At 39.5% G+C, this 23,586-nt stretch overlaps 1 protein-coding gene across 3 annotated transcripts in view; it reads left to right on the top strand.

The window, feature by feature from the left end:
- LOC105456346 (syntaxin-binding protein 5) overlaps positions 1 to 23,586 on the top strand; it is a 36,749-nt gene that overhangs the window by 1,270 nt on the left and 11,893 nt on the right. For 2 of the 3 annotated variants that reach the window (XM_011700306.1, XM_011700305.1), the window contains exons 2-14: positions 8,130 to 8,227; positions 9,478 to 9,660; positions 9,937 to 10,071; positions 11,931 to 11,994; positions 13,450 to 13,651; positions 13,732 to 13,807; positions 13,922 to 14,076; positions 14,284 to 14,575; positions 14,780 to 15,023; positions 15,218 to 15,462; positions 15,670 to 15,856; positions 20,695 to 20,997; positions 21,425 to 21,941. In XM_011700306.1, coding sequence (XP_011698608.1) covers positions 8,130 to 8,227; positions 9,478 to 9,660; positions 9,937 to 10,071; positions 11,931 to 11,994; positions 13,450 to 13,651; positions 13,732 to 13,807; positions 13,922 to 14,076; positions 14,284 to 14,575; positions 14,780 to 15,023; positions 15,218 to 15,462; positions 15,670 to 15,856; positions 20,695 to 20,997; positions 21,425 to 21,941 — 2,701 coding nt within the window. The remainder of the gene's footprint in view (positions 1 to 8,129; positions 8,228 to 9,477; positions 9,661 to 9,936; positions 10,072 to 11,930; positions 11,995 to 13,449; positions 13,652 to 13,731; positions 13,808 to 13,921; positions 14,077 to 14,283; positions 14,576 to 14,779; positions 15,024 to 15,217; positions 15,463 to 15,669; positions 15,857 to 20,694; positions 20,998 to 21,424; positions 21,942 to 23,586) is intronic. The other variant, XM_011700307.1, reaches the window with a different exon arrangement.

The raw sequence follows: 23,586 nt of genomic DNA, 5'->3' as shown, positions 1-23,586 counted from the left end.
CGGCTTCGCCGAGAGTAGCTCCGTTTTCGCGAGTAAATGTATTCTGCGGAAGAGAAAAGGGATGAAAGAAACAAACGTATCTGTTTCAATTCTTTATACAATTTCTCAGCCTCGGTTCTTCCTAGAAGAGGGGGGCGGGGCGGGAGGGGATTTTCCAAACGAGATCGCCCGACTCGTGGCACATGTGCGCTCGCGAGTTGTCAAATAATTTCCCCCCGAAATTCCGTGTGTTGCCCCAGGATTTTGAATTCACTCGCGACGAGACAGGCTCGCGCGACGCTGGCTCGCCGAGGGAAGCCCTCCAGGGTTGTCCTATACGCTCGCGGGAGTACACATAAGCCGAGGGTGCGTGTAAACACAGCCCCGACGGCTGTTGATACTCGCGTTCTGTACGGAGGTACATCTCTCTCTCCGACGGCACGACCGTGGTGGGCTTTTCGCGTGCTGCACCCGAAACTGTCCCCGTGTCTGTTTACTTCGAGTATCTATATAGCTCGTCGAAGTCGCTCGTACATACGTAACCCGCTCGGCCGCAGTTGATATCGGCCGTATCGCGCGCGCTTCGCGGTACGCGCGAATATCCACGCGCGGTCGAGGGACCGATAACGATACGGGTAACTGTGATACGTACGCGAAGGGGGGGGGAGGAGACCGAAGCACGCGAGAGAAGTACGTACGTACGGTTTAGCGCGCGATCCGCGCGCGAAGGAGGACCGCCGTTTCTCTCCTCTATATAATCCGTTTGTGCGCCGCGTATTTTTGTTACACGCCTCCCCGGCCGGATCGATCTCCCCCGATTCCGTTTCTCCGGCCTTCGCGATCTCGCCGAGCATTGCAATTTTAATTCGATCGCTCGTGGGGATTATTCCCCCCCCCTCCCCTACCCTCCTGCCCCTCATCGTCGCGCGTCACGCCGCGTCCACACGGCGATGATCAATTCAGGCGACACCTTTCCACATATACACACATATATATACGTGTATACCTTTTTTCGCATCTTCGTCCTCGCAAAATCCATCGAGTCGCGCGCGTGCCGACTCAACGAAACGAGGTCACGATTGCGATTTTCAAACGACGGCGAGTCGAACTTCGTCGAACGACGTCAACGACGTGGTGGTGCGCCGCCGTCGCCGCCGCCGCCGCCGCTGCACAATCACATTCGCCCGCGCTGAAATCATCGCTCGATGCTGCGCGTAGGCGAATTGCGCGAGCACGTATACATATGTGTGCATAGTCACCGCTATTATTTTAATTTTCTCGCTCCGAGAGCCGAGGATGATGACATTCGAGTGCTCCGCCGTTCGAGCGCGTAAGCTTACCGGTTTCTCGGCGCGATGCGTGCGTCGCGCCGTGCCGATTCGACGTGCAATTTGCATTCGACGTGTACGTTATTTTCCGACACGACCGACGGCGGAGGACGGCGGTGCAGCGAGCTGACGTAGCGAGAAATTCTCGGCGAGCGAGCGAAGAGGCCGATTAGACACGCGGCCTGGCTCGTGTTTTTTTTGCCCGCGCGGAGTATACATGGATAAAACGCGCGCGGTCGCGGAAATAATCAGCGCTTATCTCGCATTCGCTTCCTCATTTATGCATCATCTCGACGATATAGCGCGCGCGCGCGCGCGTTTGAAGTATACATAATCATGTATTATTAACGCGGGCAAGAATTGCCGCTGCTCTTTCTCGGAAAACGACGATACGCCCGCACGCGCGCTGCATAATTGCTGACGGTTTCATCCCGCGCGCCCGACGGGACGGTTTATCGCCCCCACCTGACATTTGCATTACATCCCACCGGATGCACTCGCTGAAAATTTCGGCGCAGCGCCGATACATTTGGGAGCACGGCCTAATGAATATTGATCGCGCGCGGGTCTCTGAGAGAGGCGGGAACACTTGACTTACAATTTACTCCGGTCAATGTAATAGATTATGAAGTTGAGAAGCACTCTCTCTCTCTCTCTCTCTCTCCTCTCTCGAAGGAAATTCCTATCGGGAACAGTACGTAATTCTCCGTTACACTTAGCTCGGGAGGCATCGGTGGAATAGTATATGAGAAGCAGGTGGAGGTTGAAAAATCGTCAGCGCCGCGCGTTCAGGTTCTTTATCTTATCTTCCACGATATATATTTCTCGTCGTATCTCATTTTTGACATATTACAGGAACGCGGGGAGATTGACGTGTGTGTATTACGGCACGGACGCGCGCGATCGAAGCCTATTTATCGGTATTACTTTAATTTTGTCATTTAATTTTTCGTACGTAAAATTCCGCGGGTAATAAAATGCGGGGGAGTATCATTTGTACTCCCAATAAAGGCAATTTATAGGGAGACACATGTGACAGATCTGTCAATACGCCGCGAGTTATGATGACTCGCCCTCTCGTGGGGGCTTTCTCTCTCTCTCTCTCTCTCTCTCTCTCTCTCTCTCTCTCTGTCTCTCATGCACAGCTATATATAATAGGCAGTATCGCCAATGAGGGATCGCATTGTGCGACGTGCCATCCAGAACTACTGCCTGCCGACGTTCTCGCGGGCGCATTGATAAATAGCGACAAACTCGGCGCAGAGGAGTCGATCTTAATTATGCACATTACCGCGGCTCCCTTATTCTACGGCAAAGGAGATCGGTAAAGGAGATGGAGCTTCCCGAATTTTTATCTCGCCGCCGGTGATCCTTCACGCTGGCAACTCGCCGCGTGATAAAAGTGGGATGAGCGTGGCGCGTATAAATCTGCGGGGAAACGTGAGGCTTTCCCCCGGTAGGAGATAACTCTTTTCGACCGTTTATCGCACGACTCTCTCCCTCTCTTTCTCTCTATCTATCTCTCTATCTCTCTCGTAATCTTTCGCAGGGCGAACGCGAGCGCGGTGGTAGGCGACGAATTATTTCGCGCACGCAGCTCGGCCGTGACGAGAGAAAAAAGAAAACATGAAAAAAAAAGTTAAAATTATGGCACAGAGAAACAAGAGACAGAGAGAGAGAGAGAGAGAGAGAGAGACAGCGAGCGATGCGAGTACCTACCTTGCGAGAAATTAGAAATTACGCCGCGACGTACCTACATTCATTTGAGCACGCGCGCGTATCTGAATCTGTCAGCAAGGCGGAAATAATGGCCCCCGGCGCTGCAGCTGCGCTAGCAGCGGGTCTGGTATATAATAGAAAATGCAGAAATGAATAAATTCGAGCTCGCGATGCAAAGCGGCGATACCGCGCCGTGCGTCAGGTATATATATATATACACACGTGTGTGGCCGTATACCTTTTAATTTTTCTTCGGCGCTCACAGCGCGGCAGATATTATACTCGTCCCCAGGCAGGGATCCATTATGATTGACGGTATACATCCCCTTTGTTCGGGCTCTATTTTCCGCGCGCGAAAAGGTTTCGTCGCGGAAATCTCGCGAGCGCGCGCGCGCGCGCCCCGAAATCGGGATACCGAGATCCAATCTTGGAAGAGAGCGGAATTTCCGGTGGCTATATACCGCGCGCGACTCCGCGTGTCCCCCGCATATTTTTTTCATTATCCCTCGACAATGGACGTGGAATCGCATGAATAATTACTTCCTTTATGTAGGTAATTCTATTTACAATTAGAAGGGCGATTTATCTGTGCATGCCCCTTCCGGGGCGCACATCGCTCGCAGTTTCGGAGTGAAACGACATCTCTTTGTTTTTTTTTTTTTTGTTTTTATCCCGCGCCGTGCGTTTTGCACGTTGTGCCCGGAAGGAAAGGAGAGAAAAAAAAGGAAGAAATGCGGAACGGGGGGGAGGGAGGGGGAAAGCGGCGTGAAGTCGACGCACGCGCGTCAAAGTTTTCACTAGCGGAAAATTGATAGCAACCTTGATATTGAGCCGACGCTGCGGGCCACTCTCCGCGTGTACACACATTTCGCCGTATCTATCATTTTCGGCATATCTCCTATATGCGCATTGTCGTAACCTCCTGGACCCCGGGAACCGCAGACATCAATTTCGGTCGCCTCCCTCGTACCTTGAAGACAAAACGCAAATGTAATCGGGGATGCGTACAAGACCGAACGAATGAATTGCCGCTCGAACGATCCGCGGATCCCGATTTCAAGGATTTTCCACGGAGCGGTGTCGTTATTTTTAAAAAGTGTCACGTGCCAATACGAAATTTATGCCAAGAGAGAACTCCACCAGGGATCTCTCCCGCCTCGCCCCAGCCCTGGGTCTTATTGCTCTTTCGTTGAACGAATTATTCACACGCGGGAAGAGCGGTTTTGCTGAAATATGGAAAAACTTACGCTAGATACTATACAGATCTGAAAATAATTATGCTGGACGCTCAAACATGATGATGATGCTGCAAAAAATTTTGACATTCAGCTCTTGGTCGTCCAATATAATTGTTTAATTGTTTAATTATATATATAATTAAATTATTTTAAATTACTCTAAATTAAATTATAATTAAATTATATATAATTATAAGTAACTATATATTGGACATTCAAACTGATTGTTAGAATGTCAAAACTTTTTGCGGGCATTATCATGCTCGAGCGTTCTACATAATTACTTTGATACAGTCCAACATATACGTATATAATTTCTGTATTCAGCTAAATTTTGAGATGCTTCGAGAAACCCGTTCTTTCCGCGTAGTAAAATCAGAAATTAGTTCTTCTCAGACTGGTCTTTTACGATTGCAGCGGCAAATGCGGAGAGCAGTCAATTAAATATTATCTCGGTACATAAACGATACAAACGTATCCCTTGCGCAATACCGCGAACGAGCGCTGGGAAGCTATGCCGATAGCAATATCGTTAGGAGATATAATTAATTGCTTATTAATTGCGGAGCTGCGTGAAGATAAGTGTCGTTTTCGCTTACAAATTTATATTTTTTATGCCGTCTCTCACGTTCGGATTTATAATACAATTTTACACGGTCTTGCCGCAATTTAATTTGCGGAGTGCTAAACGAGTCCCATCGTTTACGTTCGTTTCGTTCGGCTGGTAAAAATCGGAAGCAGGATTAATTTTCCGTTAATCTAACTTTTTAGTTGATCATTTGGTTAAAAGGAAAAATTTCTTCGCTACGCCCGCGACTCGGTCTTCTGGAAGTAGGCTGATCCTAAACGACCTCCACGACGGTCTATAAGCGTCGGCATATAAATGTGTATACTTTCCTACGGTTGTACGTTCGCCAAAACGGGTAAAGAAACGGCGATCAATCGGAATCTGATACATTCTCGGAGGCGTTCGAACGTGTTTGCCATACTGCGACTAGCGTGTGGCTCAGGGAAATTTTTATTCGCGCTGCACAACGCGAGAGAGAGAGAGAGAGAGAGAGAGAGAGAGAGAGAGAGAGAGAGAGAGAGAGAGAGAGAGAGAGAGTACGTGGCTTGACTGCGCGTGTGTGCACGTGTTTGCTCGGATTGTCGCGCCTGCAGGGCGTCACGTCGGGGTGAGCCTCGTCGTCCTGTGTCGCCGCAAATTATAATACAATCGTCACGCTATAACACGATCGAGTGAAAAGCTTTCTGCCCGACGATAATCTGTGCCCGCCGCGCGCCGCCGCGCGCTGCGTGAGCGGATTAATTCCTGCGGCCGCGAAATTACATCTCTCGACGGCGGGAAAGCTTTCCCTCTCTTTCCGCCGCTCACTTCTCTTTCTTCCTCTCTCCCCTTTGTCTCGCGCACTTAATTTGAATTTCTTCCCATCAGAATGTAGAAGCGTGAATTTTCAAACACAAACAGATTAAGGATCGCTGAATTCGTTAAACGCAAACGTATTATCCTTTCCGGAATTAGGTCAATAGTTTCGCGTCAGCGTTCTCATGCAGAAACAACACTTTCCTCGCGAGCACGAGAGCGACGGCCCAACAACTTTCAGCGTTTCTGCAGCTCGCAAGTTAGAAATTTAATAATTTCGAAGTCCATCGATGCTGCGTCGTGATAAGCGTGAGGATCGCCGTCCGTCTGACCGGTGTGATTTCCGACCTGATTTTATTCTGCTGCACGTACATTCGTCGCGCGCGATGAAGGAAGATACAAATAGCGTTCAAAAATTTAAATTATAAATCAATTATTATTTATAAAAAATATAAAAAAAAACGTAGCAATGTAAGTCATATTTTTTAATACAGTCTGTCTAGTTTTTTTTTTTTTTTTTCAATACGTCGGCGCCATCGTCTCGACAGCTCTTTTGTATTTCTCGAGAAAAAAAAATCTTCTGACTACAGGTTAACTCACCTCACATTTGTGATGACCTCTTCATTAGAGGTAAACTTTTGTCGGACTTCTTTGAAAGCTTTACTCCATTCATATACATTAATATTGTCGGATATAAATGTATATAAATGGAGTTAGCCTGCAGCCAAAAAGATTTTTTTTTTCCCCGAGGAAAAGCCGCCGGAACGATGTATATATATAGAGAACCAAAAAACTATATTGAAAAATATAGCTTATACTGCTATGTTTCTTTTATCTGTGTAAATTGTAATCTTTCATTCCAGTTAAAAACTATATAATTATTGAAATGAAATAATAAAACTTAAATAATAAATTTGAACGCTCCTTGCATAAGCGAAACGTAAAAAGTTTTGGATATATAGCTCTCTCGAAACATCGTTGTCAATCTTGATATTACAAGCGAAAATTGCATTATATCGAGCGGAAAAGTATCGCGGATAATTGTACATGCATCGTTAACAAAATTACACGATTAGTAATACGACTTGAGCTGCGATTATTCGATCGGGTGCCCCCGCCGGGCGTATAGCCTGCGAAATCCTCCGCAATCCTCTTATTCCGCGCGAGTAATTTTTCGCGACGGAGGCATCTTGCGGCGCTGACGACCGGGTCCATCAGCGATTCCGGCGAGCCGGCTGCGACCCGGCGGAAATTGCGCGTGGGCGAGAGCCTCCCTCGGGGACATCGACGAAATCGGACGGAACCCGCGGTGAGGAGGAAAGGGGAGGGAGGCCGGAAGGGAAGTTAAAGGGTGAGCGGAAGAGCGGGGACAGAGGTGGGTTCCTCCTGTGGGCGATCGTAACTTTCGTATCGCCGTATTTTAACCCACTTCTCTCCCCCGGCGGCCCGCCGGCGGTGGTGGCCGGTGAAATGGAACGAGGGCAGTTTTCACCAGCGGCGAAAAGCGGTTGGCGGAGTCCCGCTGCACCAAAATCGACCTCGAAAGCGTGTACACACGTCGTTCGTGTGTGCTGTCGGCCACCTCCTCCTCCTCCTCCCTCCTTTCATCCTCCAACTCGACGCGGTCGCGCGCTCGCGGTTAGTCTTAAACAAGATTTTCCCCCGGTCCACGTTCACGTGAACGCCGATCGAGCGCGACGTAGGTTTTTTGGATTTTTTTTTGCTCTTTCTCTCTCTCTCTCTTTTTTCCTTTAAAAGCCGACTTTGATAGCGACGTTGATGCGCACCGGCAACGACGGGGATAATCGCGAGAGCAAACTCTGCGAAAAGCGCGCGCAGCGAGGTGCATCTTGCCGTTTCATAAGATTACCTCATCCCTTCGGCTCCTCGCGCGGGTACAGCAAAGCGAGGCGAAGTTTTAAGCCGAGTTTCTTGAGCGGAGAACGGTGTAAGCCATGACGTTCTATATATCGGCATATACGGGTATGCCCCGTAGTGTCGCGTGTCGCGTGTACTTTACGCGACGTAAGTTTCGCCTGTAAAAATATACCTACTTTTTGAACGCAAGGTGAAACTTTTTTAGACGTTCGGCGGGGAGGGGGTGGGGGGAAGGAAATGCACTTTGTGCCCGCACCTTCGGCATCGGCTCCTAATGACGAGATGGGAGAGGAAAGGGGATGGAGAGAGTAAACTCTTTATATAAAAAAAATCGAGGATAATGCCCGATGAAGCCTGACTTTAAATATCCGCGACGAACAATACACGTATCGCTAACATTTACGGGTAACAAAGGTATAGAATTAACAGTAGCCAGGTTGTCCACGAGGGTACAACAATAGCAGCCGGTGAAACAATACCGTCCCACTCCCTCCCTCCCCTCCCCGTCCGCCGTCCGCCGTCCCATCCTGATATATCTCCGCAACCCCTTGCGGGGATGAATAGTCACTTCCAGGCGGCTAAAGCAGGAAAGATGGCATGAAACGGACGCCTTTTATGTTACAGACATTCAGACACGGCTTCCCGCATCAGCCGACAGCGTTGGCATTCGACCCAGTTCAAAGGCTCCTAGCTATTGGCACTAAATCAGGATCCCTCAGGATGTATCCTTCGACGACGTTATCGTTAATACGCGAGTGGCATACGCGTCCCGCAATTAAACCCGTTTCTTTTCCCGACGGCAGAACGCGCGCGTGGCGATTAAAAAGTCGCGAGAAGTCGGGTCGACCCCCGTTGATGTACATCCAACGCGAATTTCACTTTTTTTTCCTCTCTTTCTCGCTCTTTTTCCAACATTTCTTTTTATGCATTTTACACGTTTATAATGCCGCGCGCGCAACGCCGAGAGTGACTGTCGAATTTTCCGCGTCGACCGCGTGCCGCCGGTAAATGTACTCTCGTAATTTCGTTCCCGAACGCAAAACAACGCTCCGTGTCGAGGAATTACACCGTCACTGGCGGAAGTAAAAACCGTGTATATACACGATCGCCCGCGATCGCTGTAAAAAATTTCGGGTGTCAGCCGGGGGTTTGTACAATTTTAGCGGATTAATCACACGGTCCTGTCGGTCCGTGGTTCTTCGACCGTGTGTGTTTTACACACGTCAGCGATTTCATTGATCCTCTATCGTGGGCCAAAGTGTAGTAATAGATGCTCATCGCAGTTCGGTGGGCATTACCAACTATCGCGATGAACTATAAACGAGAGAGAGTACTCAGCCGCGCGCGCCCGTCGATTTCGATGTAGGTAAAAATTTTTACCGTTTCGCGTATTTAAGAGACTCTATTGGGAACGCGCAACGCGGAAGGATAAAACGGTATCGACGAGAATTTTCCAACAATGTCTCGCTCGACTTTTGTGTTTTTGCACGTTATTTTATACACAGGCTTTTAATAAGCACACCGTAACCGATGAGAGAACAGAGGACGTTCTATCGCGTAAATGTGCGAAATTATAATTAACACTTTGACTGCCATGTCAATTTATTCGCGTAAAATTCGCCAGGATCCCGTCACTCGTTTAAATAAATATTGTAAATATCGTTTAAATAAATACTGTAAATATTATTTAAATAAATATTGTTCGTATTGTTTCTTCTGATTAAGAACGATTTGCCTAATATTATAGTATTTAAGTTATTGAAAGGACAATTAGATAAAAAGTATATTAATATTAATATATTAAAAAGACTAAGAAGTATTAAAATATCATGGATTTATTAAACTCAACGGCGAAGTCAGCTTGGCAATCAAAGTGTTAACGCGCGACGACAATATTTTATGATCCCGACCGAGGTTCGCGATCGATGCAGATCTCCATTTTCCTTAATTAATCTGATAAAAAAAAAAACAGTTTGGGTAGACCGGGGGTGGATGTACACGTTAAACATGAGGAATGTGCGGCCGTGCTGCGACTGCAGTTCCTGATCAACGAAGGAGCGCTGGTGTCCGCCACGGAGGACGACACCTTGCACTTATGGAACTTCCGTCAGAAGATACCGCAGGTGGTACATAGCCTCAAGTTTCAGAGAGACAGGTCAGTCATTAGCACGCGACAGGCTAATGTCGCTTTCCCCTAATTTTAAGCTTCGAGCTCTTTTCGCTCTCTTTTTGCGGTACACGGCACACGGATTCCGTGTGCGCCGTGTTTACACCGCGCCTTTTAATCATACGTTGCACGAGAGCGGAATGTGATATACCTTGAGAGATTTCACATTTCGCCAAAAGCGTTTTTTTTCTTCGACTAAATCACTTTGAACCTTTTCGGCGGCCGGAGTGTTAATTGGAACGTGTAATATTTCGTTTTCGACAGAATCACTTGCATACATTTACCGCTGCAAAGTAAATGGTTGTACATCGGGACCGATCGAGGAAACATTCACATACTGCACATTGAAACGTTCGTTCTATCCGGATATGTAATTAATTGGAACAAGGCTATCGAAGTGTAAGTATACACATTTTTTTTCACAGATATTTGGTAATCGTTGATAAGAGTGAAGCTACAGCGCGCATATATATATATACATATATCGCGCGGTGCACACGTATACGAGTTACGTCGATACGTATGAAACAAATGCGATCGTACGTCGATAGACGCATGCAAAGCAATAAATTCCAATGCCAATCCTCGTAATTTCTAATTCCATTAATTGAGGGCATACAAACACGTTTAACATTTTCGTTGCATTAAGGTAAGTATTCCGAAGTGAGCTGCCACTTAACATGATTGATTTCAGCGATAGGATCTGCAGTACAAAGGGCAATATAATAGTACGGTGTGAATTTCCTCTGAATTTTTAGCGCTTGATTAATTAGGCATTGTTTTAATGAAATTTTCTGAAAGCAAGATGGAAAGACTCTCTGTGCAAAAAAAAAAGAACACAGCCGTGTAGCGTACGATGAAAGATTTATTTCAAGATATATTGGCACTTTGAGTTTCTGTTTTTTTACGCCAAAATACATATCGCGTGTGTTTGCGGATATTTCTTTTAATTTGAAAAACGTTTTTCCAAGCCACCGTAATCCTCTTGCCCGTAGTTTTGTTATACAGACTAATCGACATGAAACGCGTGTCTCACGCGCGCCTCTTTAAAATTTATTACCTTCATAAATCTGTATTATAACATTAAATAAGGAATTACAGTGGCTTAGTGGACGTTTCGAATTAAAAGGGATATATATTAGCTATCTGTGTAATCCTTACAAGACGTTTACATAACAGATTAGCACTTGCTCGTGTCTCGAGAGAGAGTGTATCTCTTGAAAATATCTTTCAAAAAGATGAGTGAAAAGTATATGTATTTACGGAGATCCCGTTTCCACTAATTTCCTATAACGGATGTGCATCGCTCAAGATTGTGGTCCTAAATGTGTGAATGTATGGGTCAATTAAATATCGGTTAACTGATAACGTGTATACTCTCGTTGTGGAGAGAGATTATCTCGATAAAAAAAAAAACTCTACTAGTACCTATACTTTGTTAACACTGGAAGGAACAGAACGTCAAAGACCTGTAGTTCTCTTTATTGTGCCTGACTGTAGACACATAGATGTGAATGTGGCAGTGATGGTATAAGGGTGCTCATTATAAGTGTACCACCATTGGGACTTTTCTTGATATATCCACGAAATATATAAACCAAAGGCTTCTTAATTAATTGATCAAGAAGTCGTAGAAATTGGCCCAATTCCAAGTTGTCTGACAGTCAAAAGAGTATTGACTTATTCTTATTTTCGACATAGACACTTTTCCCGATAGGGAGCTTGCGTCACAGAATTAATTTAGATTGGTAAATAAGTCACGAAAGTGCAACGTGGCTGGTACCTCAGATGTGTCAATGAATAATTACGAATAATTCCCAATAGCGAGACACTTAAAATAACTTTTATGTAAGCGAGTCCCGCGAATCTTCTTTCTACTTTCCGAAAATTCATTACTACTCGACAAAGCCTATTAATACTTGTACGTTTGATTTATCGGTATTAATATACGCTACGAAATCTATGAACTATTTAGGAATGCTCTTTATTACTTTGTTCTTTGTATACTAATCGACCACGATTTTCCTTGTCGTGCTTCATGGAAATGTATAATATGATGCCAATCAATAGTACGAAGATATTATCGGCTCGTTAAGTAACGTAACACCTATAAGCTGATGCACAATGATGAACAAAACGACAACGAAACACACCGGTTAAAAGACCGCACACGAGTTTTATATATATGTTTTCACAATAACACAAAAATAATGGTTCTCTTATACATGTGTGTGTATATACATATATATATTTTTCAGATCTAGAAAGACTCACCCTGGTGCTGTAGTACACTTGAGTGATAATCCTTTAGATTTGAGCAAGGTACGCGCGTTTTTTGAGTACGTTTTTTTTTTGCATTATTATTCCATCCTTATCATAATTTCATGATTGACATTATTCAATTTTTATCGTGACGCGTGAGAAAAGGAGAAGGTGGAACATTTAACGCGCGCGATTGGCGTTTATACAATATAATTTTCTTACAAACTTGGATTATTTGTATCTCTGGATCCAAGCTGACAAGTGCAAGTGTGTGCTTGCATGTTGTATGTGTGCATGCGTGCATGCTGTCACTGTTGTGTATACAAACGGAAGAGAATCGAAAACGTCTATTTCATTCAAGAGAGAGAGAGAGAAAGAAAGAAAGAGAGAGAGAGAAAAGGAGAAGATCGTTCTACGATTGTTCGATTGATTCCAAAATATGGATTTAGATTTGACGAATCGATGATTTTTATGAATCGTCATACCGCGGTCATGATCTCACTCATCTTTTTACACATTTGATATGAATTCACTGTTAGTTTCTACTTCTGACAACGGAGTTTCTGTTGCGGATGTACTTATGCAAAATATATCTTCTATTTCCCTACTAATTGTGCAGTCATGAGTGTGTGATGAGTGTTTGTGTGTACGCGGGTTGCGTTTGCAACTCTCTCTGTGTCCTTGATATTAATAGTTTAAATTTGATATTATATATGTAATATCGTATATAAATACGCTCAATTTGGTTTTTCTCGATTGTAACTGTGTAAGGAAACGTATATCATTTTCTTTACGTCGAAAATATTATTTGTTATAGAAAAGTGCTTTTTCAAAGTCGTACAGCTAAACGAATTATTGAGGATGTAATCTGATTTCAATCGACCCGTCAATTACGTCTAATTACATTTTCTTGTCTCTTAAAGTATCAAATTGTTTTCGTCTTCAAACAGTGATATTAAATAAAATGCCATTAAGAATTGTGATGATAAAACTGCGATTTTTGATACGAGAACTTTAATCGCTCGAAATTTAAGAAATTTTAGCTTAAAATTAAAATCACTTGATTATAAATAATTACGTTTTGCGTATTACATATGAATTTTTTCAATCACATAACGTGTGTACAACACAGTCTGCCTTGTAAATTAACTTGCCTTCACACATCTTTTCAAGATTACAAAAGAACCTTCGTCCATCTCATTCGTTCTTCTTCAGCAATCGCTAATTAACATCATGCGCAATCATCGTATCTCTGAATTTTATCTGTGCCCTTCGCACAAATCTTGTAGAAACCATTGTTCACAACATTTTTTTATACTTAATCTCTCTATGTATCTGCTAAATGTGTTATCGTGGCAACAGAATCGAGACATATTGTAAAAGAATACATTTTGTCACTTATTATATGCATATTATATACATATATATATCTCCACGTGTCTTGTTTCCAAGGAAGTAAAGTTTTAACATGCGAAAGCGCATCTTGTCTCACACACGCGGACGCTTTGTTTTCAGATGCTTATAGGATACTCGTCAGGACAAATCGTTCTTTGGGACTTAAAAACCAAGACTGCAGACTACAGATGTCAAACGGACGATCTATTAACATCGATAACATGGCACCATGAAGGTAAACAGTTTATGTGCAGTCACTCGGACGGTTCTCTCTCGACTTGGACTATTCGGCAGGTAAAGCCGAGCATAACATTTCCACATGGTGAGAATTCGATGTTTCTGTTGTTTATTCGGTCATATAATAGAAATGAAATTTTTATACTAATGTATACGCGTTTACAGCAAAATTTACCAAAGACGGAGAACCTGAACGTTGCAAGGCCATTCAGAAAGTAGAATGGAAGTTATCGAGATCGGGGTAAAATCATACGAGATATCTCTCTCGTTATACGACTACATTAAGAAGAATAGCTTTAAATAATAATCATCTGTTAATCTTAAATAATGTACGAGCTAAAACGTAAACTTTCAGGGAAGCATATGTGATATTCTCTGGTGGATTGGCACAGGACACCACTGGGAGAACACCCAGCATTACAGTGATACACGGGAAAACTACTACGGTGCTCGAAATGGAACATAATGTTGTAGACTTTATAACGCTGTGTGATAGTCCATGGGCTAGTGGTACAGTAGCACATTCCTTCCTAATTTTAATTTTAGTTTTTAAAATAAAATATTACTCCTTCTTTTTAACTACAAGTCGTGATCTCTATATCGACTGCAGTAAAAGCGATGAAAAATGTATCAATATATACTTTATGTTATCAGTATTATAATTATTTGGTTATCAATAATTTGACAGCGATAAATATTGTCGTTATAATTTTTCAGATTTTCAAGACCCTTATGCCGTTGTTGTTTTACTACAAAATGACCTGGTTGTGATAGATTTGTTAACTACTGGATTCCCCTGTTTTGAGAATCCATACCCTATGGATATTCACGAGTCTCCCGTGACATGTTGCGCATACTTCGCGGATTGTCCTTCGGATCTAGTACCTGCATTTTACTCCGTTGGATCCAAGTCGCAGAAGAAGACCGGCTTTAGCGAGAAAGAGTGGCCTATCTCCGGTGGCGAGTGGAGCTCCAGTTCTAGCAGTTATAACGAAATTATCCTCACCGGGTAATATATCATGCAACTTTATGAATAAGGAATTTGTCCTTTTAATCACACGATGACATTTTCCATACCGCTAAAATACATGGACGATCATATCGTATACGCTATCATGTCACTGTGCACATACATGTTCCAGTCTGTCACGCAAGTTAGGCGATAATCAATAGGTTGCTTAAATTTCTACAGCTCCATATATGTTGTTCGCAGGCATGCCGATGGCAGTATAAAGTTTTGGGACGCTTCAGCGGGAACGTTACAAGTCCTTTACAAACTAAAGACGGCGAAACTTTTCGAAAAAACTAGAACGCGTAGTATAGATAACGAGGAAGATCCGTTAGCGATTCAACTTATCTTCCTTTGTCCTGAAAGTCGCAAATTAGCTATCGCAGGGAGCGGCAAGCATGTCGTGCTGTTCAAATTTAAGAAGGCTGAAAGTATGTCCGAAGTAGTGGTAAGTCATCTATTTCCTAATATACACCACTTTTCCCTGCTTACTATCTATTAGTAAACGTAAAATGAAAAGAAAATAAAACGATTGATATTCTTTTCTTATCTGGATATTAGATTATTTCATTAAAGCTCCTTTACATAATAATAGCGTTTGAATTTTTCTCAGAAAACGATTTTTTTTTCGATGTATTGCAGACTTTGGAAATATGCTTAACGGTGGAACCGGAGGCTTCACCGGATCGCGAATCTCCGGCAACCGGAAACACCGTAGGAAACGTGGAGCCGAAGACTATAGAATTCAATCATCCGCTCAAAGTCAAGACGGGTCTGCAGAAAAGGCCAGCCGGTTTTCAAGCGACACTGATTTGTTTGACGACGGCACCGCCTGGAGAACAACCCGAAAATATAACGTCCCTCAGTTTAAATTCCTCATACGGCCTGTGAGTGTAATTCACAAGACTGCCATCGTGACATACAGAAAATTTCGTATCATAATCGAATTGACATCATCGTGTGACATAATCGAGTGTTGCTAGACATAAATTTTATAAATTTTCAAAAACGTTATTGCTTATCGTAGACAGAAGGACTATAATGCAATATTATAATTAAAATATAACATTAAAATATATAATTTTAATGTTTAGATTGGCCTATGGAAACGAGTCGGGGTTAGTGATAGTGGACATCGTGCAGAAGATCTCCTTAATCGTATTGAGCACTAGTGATTTTGGAGGTGGCGATCCTTATCAACGCGTCTTACGAAGTCCCAAACGGCAGGACGAATTGAAACGAGAAAATGAAGACAAGGCACGAAGTCCAAGCACAGACCAGGTAAAATGTATTTCTTTTTTACTAGATCTGTGTGACACTTTGAATTCCCCCCCTCCCCCCAGTTCTTACCCTTGATTTGATTTAGAAGGACCTAGAATTTTTTAATCTTGCATTCCGCTTTCTCTAAGTGCCAACATTATTTTTTATTGCATGATTACGAAATGTCTATATAGGTGAATTGCTATAATTACGTGAAAGAATATCACAATATACAATTTCATGATTGAATGAAACATTTTGTCTTCAATTCTGTGAATATAAATTGTTTCAAAATACTGTAAAGAATTTACTATTACATAACGCGTGCGCGTATAAGAACTAAATTTTATTTGCTTGCACATATGCAGCATGTTTTCTTAATAAAAAAATAATCTAAAGACCTTTACGTAATTTACTAGTAATAATCTATTACTAGTAATAATCTCTAATTTACTAGTAATAATCTCTAATTTTGTCTGAGAAATCATATAATTTGAGATTCTTTATTATACTCTAAAATTCTTCCTGTAATTTTATGCATTACAGCATAACTCACTAAAAATAGTACATAATCTCACTGTTTTTAAAAAGACTTTTAAATACATTATAAAGCAAAATAAATGTTGGCAACAAAAAGGTAAAGTATCTGTTCTCGAGTACGTGTAAAAAATAATGTATGTTTTAATCAAAGGTGATAATTATGTTAAAAGATGATTATATTAAAATTATTTTAATTAAAATTCAAAATATATCTTAATAACTTCTAACACAGGTATATTTTAATAAGCAGTTAAAAACTATTTTTAAATTATTGGAAAATATAACAACAAATGTGTTCCAAATTTTAATAACATTAAGTTGTTATTTACAATCACTTATAAATGTGATTTTAAGACATATTATTAGGTCATACTCCTTAGTATTACAAATTAATTTTATCTTATTATTTAATTCTTTAATTATTAATTTTTTATTGCTAAGCATAATATTTCTGTAAATGTTTTAAAAGTATATGAATTAGATATGAATTATTTGCATTTAAATTTGGAATGGAGAGTGAAAAGATATTATTTGCAATATAGTACTCGAACTTTATTTAAATTATAATGATGTGAATAAAATATTAAATATTTATTGTATTACATATTCATATAAAATTCTTTAGACGCAACAGTATTCTCTCTATCATCACAGTAAACAAATTACATGCAAGATGTTTCCTTAATTTTATTATTTTTTGATACTTTAATATATGTAAGCTTAAGTAAATTATTAATGGAGAAATATTTAAGAGTTCTAAACATTTTTTGCTTAGTTAGTACATTTTATCAGATAGTACTAGATAATACAGAAAAATAAGATAATCAATTGTCATTTGAAATATATCTGACAAAATTTGAGCAGTTGTACCTTAGGAGAAATAATTTTCAATCTGTTTTGAACGTTTCTGTAACAGATGACTTAAACAACGTAATCTTTTTTAAGTTTAAAGAAAATACATTTAAAGAAATCAACTCCAAGAAATTTTTCTATAAAGAATGATTTTATATCGACAACTATTGGTCAAACTTGTCATTTTCCATGAGGCGAAGATTTTTTTTACAAATTATAAAAAGATATGACTTCTTGTATATTTCTTTACGCATTATTATCAAAACAAGAATTTAAAGATATATAAAATGCATATCTCAGTGCATTATATGTGAGACATTATAAAACACATATTAGTGTCATGTTATATTTCATTATAAAAAATAATCTGTTAGTGTTACTTCGATTAAAAACAAACTTTGATACATATATATTAAATGTTAAATAACGTAATTATTTAATTTTTTTTTCTTTACATAATTTTATATATAAAACAATAATACTTTTTTCCATTGTACTCACATATATTTTGCATTTAATGTTTAGCTAACTACTTTGTGTCTACCGTTGAAACAAGTAAGATCAAATATATTTCTGTTGAAGAAATTGTGATGTTTCTTTTTTTTTGTTGTACAATGTTGCTCTGTTAATCGATATAGAATATTGGTTTTATTTATATTATGTATTATGTTATTTGGGAGTAGATAGTAATGGATAATACGACGTTCGGTTTTCATTATTTAATCCGTAATTAGATGATAAAATGTTGATTGTAGTAATTAAATACAAATTGACAAATTAAAAAGTAGAAATAATATAGAAGAGCAGTATTTATAAAAACGTTAGTTACTTACAATTAGTACATAACAAAAATAGCAACGATTCTTACATAAACGTTTGACGGGATCTGTGCATGCGCATAGACTTGATACGAAAACATTTAATTGCAAAGTATTTATGATCATATAAATAATATAAATGTAATTAATAATATATTGACGTTATAATTTATAATGAAATTCATTTCGAAAAACTAAATGTTACTTTGTAAAAAAATGAATGCAATATATATTGTACGTATATGTTACGTTATTTATACAAATTTACAACACTGTCCGTAAACCTTTTATCGTATAACATGTACATTGTTAGAAATCATTAATATATAATACAATAATGCATGAGAAATATAAATGTGCAACATAAATCTTACGCGAGACATTTATCGTGCTCATGTAATTTATGTTTCTATGTACGATGTATCATAAGAAAATTACCGTCAAGTACGTTACATTTGAGATGACAAAGCCTCATATATCAAGTACTTAGGAAAGTTATGTTTGAGAAATTAAAATATTATTAAGGAGAACATAAGGAAGTGAAATATTACGATTAAATTTTATGATATTCTTAGATATGGGTGTCCTTTCTTTATGACGATTTAATTCGTAGCAGTTGACACTAATTGATGTTTATTATATTGTTAACTATTGTTGACTTAGTAACAGAATTTAAAAAAAACTGTATTTGTGTTATATTTGTTTTAACGTAATGTTGAAGGTGTAGTATAATATTAGATGTTAAAAATTTGTCAGTGTAGATACTTAATAATGAAACAGACATTTTTATGAAGAAATACTTTTCGTGTATGTACACAATAATTTTGTTGGTACAAACAAAATGTGTTTGTGTAATAATAACTATAACATGTTTCAGCTACATATGTACATCACATCAGTAAATGTCAGCATTGCACAATTATTGATGAAATATCTAGCAGGTGATTAAAGATATATCGATACACAAATGTCCAAGTAAGATAAAACATTTTATAATGTTTTCGTATGATTAGGTAATGATATCTTAATTGGAAGTTTCTTTGAAGATTGAAAGTATATTCTCTAGAAGCTTTATCGTATGTAATCACTTGTAATAGGAAATTAAATTAACTGTTAATAAGTAAACAATATCAAGTTGCATTCGAACTTTAATACTGAATCACTAAATCAAATTAAATGACTGTATATTCCGTTTTGTAGTCCAAAATTTGATGAATATTGTTAAAAATTACACTTTAATTCCCGCCTTAGTGAAAGTAAAGTTTGTTGAACATTGCAAATACTAACTTGCAATATCCAATTATGTTTGATAATATTTTTGTATATGCTTGTTCTACCTTCATCAACGCCTAGTACTGATCATCTTACTGATGTAATGCATACATTATATATACCACATTGTTTAAGATCATCTTTAACTTTTCACGTACGCTTAAAAAGTAAATCAAGTGAGAATTATTGTCGAACAAATGGTACAACTGTTCGCAGAGTTGTTTTTACGAAGCCAAGTAGTCCAGTTATCTTCCAGCCGATATTTACATAAATGTACTCGCATGCTTAGTACATATAAATGTAATTTTTGTTGGTTTCTCTTTTTGTTTTACACACGAACAGTGTAGATAAGATTGTAACTTAACCACAGATATGAAAAGTATATGTTAATTCGGTTACGTATAAGCTGGTTTTCATATTGTATTTTTTATAAATTAGGGATTTTCCTTTCCAGGGATTTTTTGTAATATCGCCAAGAGAGAGAGAGAGAAAGAGTCAATATTAGCTATTTCCTATTGTTCTCTTATCGAGAAAATTACAGACACCCTCAGCAGAGAACTATTAATAACTCGCATAAAGGTGCCAGTACAATTAACCGTATTCTTTTCGTTTTACGAATCATATCAGGCGTAATGACAATGTGCGATATTTTTAAATCGCATATATTCACGGCAAACTTTAATCAGTTGGCTCTGATCGTTCATTTATCCAGAATTTATGAATTCAATTTTTCGATAACGACTTAATAGCGGGAAGAAGTTACCAACAATACTCCTACACATGTGCCTCGAAAAAGTTTATTCAACATTAACGTGAATAATCGTGAAAAAAAAGCGAGATACAAGTTTGGCTGTAATCCTCCATTTATATACAATGATTATTACAATTATTTCATTGATAGCGATATCAAAGGCCTACGTCTCTACGAGCATCTTAGGCATCTATCTTGTAGGCAGACAGATTTGTAAAAAAGATAAAAAAAAAAGGAATGAACCCTTAATCTAATCGTTGTCCTGTCTGCACTCTTCAAGTTTCTTTTTCCACGAGCCTGGGAAGTGACAAGTGACCATATACGTTAGCGATAGCTTTCAGTTTTACATTTGATATTGTGCTTCTTCTTTTAGTAGGCATGTTTCTACTTCACGCGTTTTTACAGACACGGCAGATCGTACGAGAGCACGATAATAAGGGATTAGTCTACACCACTATTAGTGGACACTTACGGAACACGAACGTGAAAAAAAATTGCATATAAAGCCCTTCTTAAAAGATATACATCCGTTTCTTATAGAAATTAGGTCCAATGTACCATACCAATGTCCTTTTTACCTACGAACTGATTGATTGTGCAAAGCCCAAACGTCTTAAATCCATCAGAGCCAGCGAGAATCCGCGATGGAATCCGAGCCGGTAGTCGCAAGGATAGCGGACTCGGTTCAGCAAGCACAGCAACAGCAACAGTGCCCTCGCAATGAGAGTCAGACTGGAAACAGTAGCGATAAACCGAGCGCCGCGGAGGAAACCACGAGCGAATCCAATAAAGCGGGTAGCATTCCTAACGGCGACGAGTGTCAGAAAAGCCAAGGTTGGAAGGGATTTAGTCTCAAGAGACAACTGAGCAAGGTCGATCTGAAGATTAAAAATACTTTTACACCGTCCTCGGTGTCTTCTCAAAATGGGGTACTTGTATGTTTTTTTTAATACGTGCTTTACTTATCGTTCTTTGTGACGTCTATAATTTTAAGTTTTTCGTTTTTCTATCGTTACTGTGCGGTTTACATCTACGTGAAATAACGTTTTAGCGTTAGTTTACTATTTTATTCTTACATCTTCTTATGTATCGTTTGTAGTATACTTTTTTTTACAAACGTAAAGACAATGTTTGTTTTTTTTGTTTGTGACTTTATAAGTTTACGAAAGAAATATTTATTTAATCTTACATTAATATGGAATCACACTTTAATTAAAAAAAAAAAAACTTGTGTGAAGAAATTAGTCTTGAGCGCTTACGTCGGAAATTGCTTTCCGTACTAGTGAAAGTGTACTTCCTGCTTTTACCCGTAAATTTAATATCGTTTTACAATGTATATATTTATGTTTCCGAAAGAGCTCGTCGTCGGGGCTCATGCAAGTACCCCAATGTCAGCAGATAGGCGGCGATACCGGCGGTCAAAAGTCTTCCACGTTTTACTGCAATGTCAACGAAGCGGCCAGCACGAGTCGTTCGCTGTCGCCGGTCGAGAGTGTTGACTCTGAGTCCTCGCTGTCGCCGGAGAGCCAGTCTCCGGGGCACGAGAGTCCTCAGACGGCCGACGACAGGAAGCGCGAGATCCAAGAGGCTAGAAGCCCGACCGAGGGCGAGAATGAGAGAGCGTTAACGAGCAATGACAATACTGGCGTAAGAACCGAGGCGGTGAGACCGATGAACCTGTCTCTGCCCGAGCACGAGGCGAAACCGCCGAGGCTGCGGTATATCGCCAAGATGAGACAGGCAAAGAGAGAGGGCCGTTTGCTCTCGGTGCCGAATCTAAAATTTTCCAAGAACGAGACGACCGTTTGTGACCTAAGATGCGAGGAGAGCGCTACCTCCGAATCGTTCACCGGCAATCTTATAAGAAGATTCAGTAAGTGTTTATACATTTAACGTAGAAGAGCGTTATGTGTCGTCCGTGTGTCCTTAGAGATATATTACTTCGTTAGATTTTTTTTCACGTTAAATGTGAATGTGTGCGTGTAATTAATCTTACTAACGATCGAAGCCTTCCTCGATCGGGAAGCGTGCGATTAACAATGAAATTGCATTTGTATCTGTGATTGAGAACATGTGGTGGGTGTAGACTAACCATAGAGAGAGCTCGGCTGGCCCTGGACGTGCTTCTGCCTCTTTTTTTTTTAACACAAAGCCTAGGATGCTCTTAGATGCGTTCAAAATTTTTTCCAGAGGAAACGTTAACACAACTCATATTAATTGCATCTTTGCCAAGATTGGGTAAAAATTTTATTTTGATAAATTAACGAATTAATCTAATAATAAAATAAATCATTCAAGTGCCGATCATTTCGAACGTTTAAACTTCACAGAATTCGATATTATTATTAATCAGGACAGAAGAAAGTAATTTATATTTTATTATCCTTTCCTTTTCCTCAAAATTTAAATCGAAAATTTGTTATTATCGAGTCGTATGCCTGTACATACATTGTTGGAATATTAAATATTTTTCCAATTTAATCTTTAATTATTGAAACAATAAGATTTTATATCTGCATAATACAATTTCGCGAGAAACGCGAAATGATTTTTATTTCGTTACCCAATATTGGCTTTCATTATAACATGTCATTATCAAAGATTTATGTGAAACAATTAATGTTTTAGGTGAATCGGTCAATATGCACAATAATGAGCTTTTAACATATATGGACTCTTCCAAGAAAAATCCTTGCGATTAATAATTTTAAACGTTACAAAAAAAAAACGATAGATCAGTTTTACACAAATGAATATTAAATACAATGAATATTGAATATTAATAGCTTTCGGAGAGCTTTTTGGACTTTATTTATACACAGATCACATAAATCTAATAATATGCTCGCATATACATAAAATTGAGTAAGATATAGCTAGCAAATTTCCATAGTTATCCGTTATTAGTATTCTTTACTTATTGCATGTCCAATACAGTGCATATTGATGAAATAGCAGCGCAATTATAATGCAATTGAAATACACGTTCCTATGCGTGATTAAACGAAAGAAAATGATTGACGGTAGCAATTTATTTTCTGTTTATCGTATATTTTTAAAGAGCATGTGTTGCATATATTTTAATATGTGCAGTGTGAAAAGGATGACTTATTACAAAATTACTATATGCACATCTATTTAGTTATACATTTATTTAAATTTTATTTCCGTGAGTATTTATTAGAGATGTCGATAGAAAGGAAGGATGATAATTGACGACTGTAGCTCTTTAAAAACATCGGTTTTCGCAAGAACTCGATAGCAGAAGCATTGTAGATATCGTCGATCGTGAAATTAAAGTACGAGATAAAAATTCGTTGACAGTCATTTCTTGTAACGCAAAAGTATTTTATAGTTATGTGGAATAGGAGAACCGCTCTGAAATCTGATCATGCAAAATGTAGAGTCTAATATAATGGTCAGTCAATAAGTTCATCGATACATTACGATTAGGCACGTCCGAAGTGTGTCGACGTTTCTTCGATCATGAAGAAAAGGCCTTATGATTTATAGAAGAG

The sequence above is a fragment of the Wasmannia auropunctata genome, unplaced genomic scaffold (assembly GCF_000956235.1).
Source record: "Wasmannia auropunctata unplaced genomic scaffold, wasmannia.A_1.0 LD335709.1, whole genome shotgun sequence".
NCBI classification, from domain to species: Eukaryota; Metazoa; Arthropoda; class Insecta; order Hymenoptera; family Formicidae; genus Wasmannia; species Wasmannia auropunctata.
The sequence above is the reverse complement of the archived record's forward strand: the minus strand, read 5'-3'. Positions and strand labels throughout refer to the sequence as shown.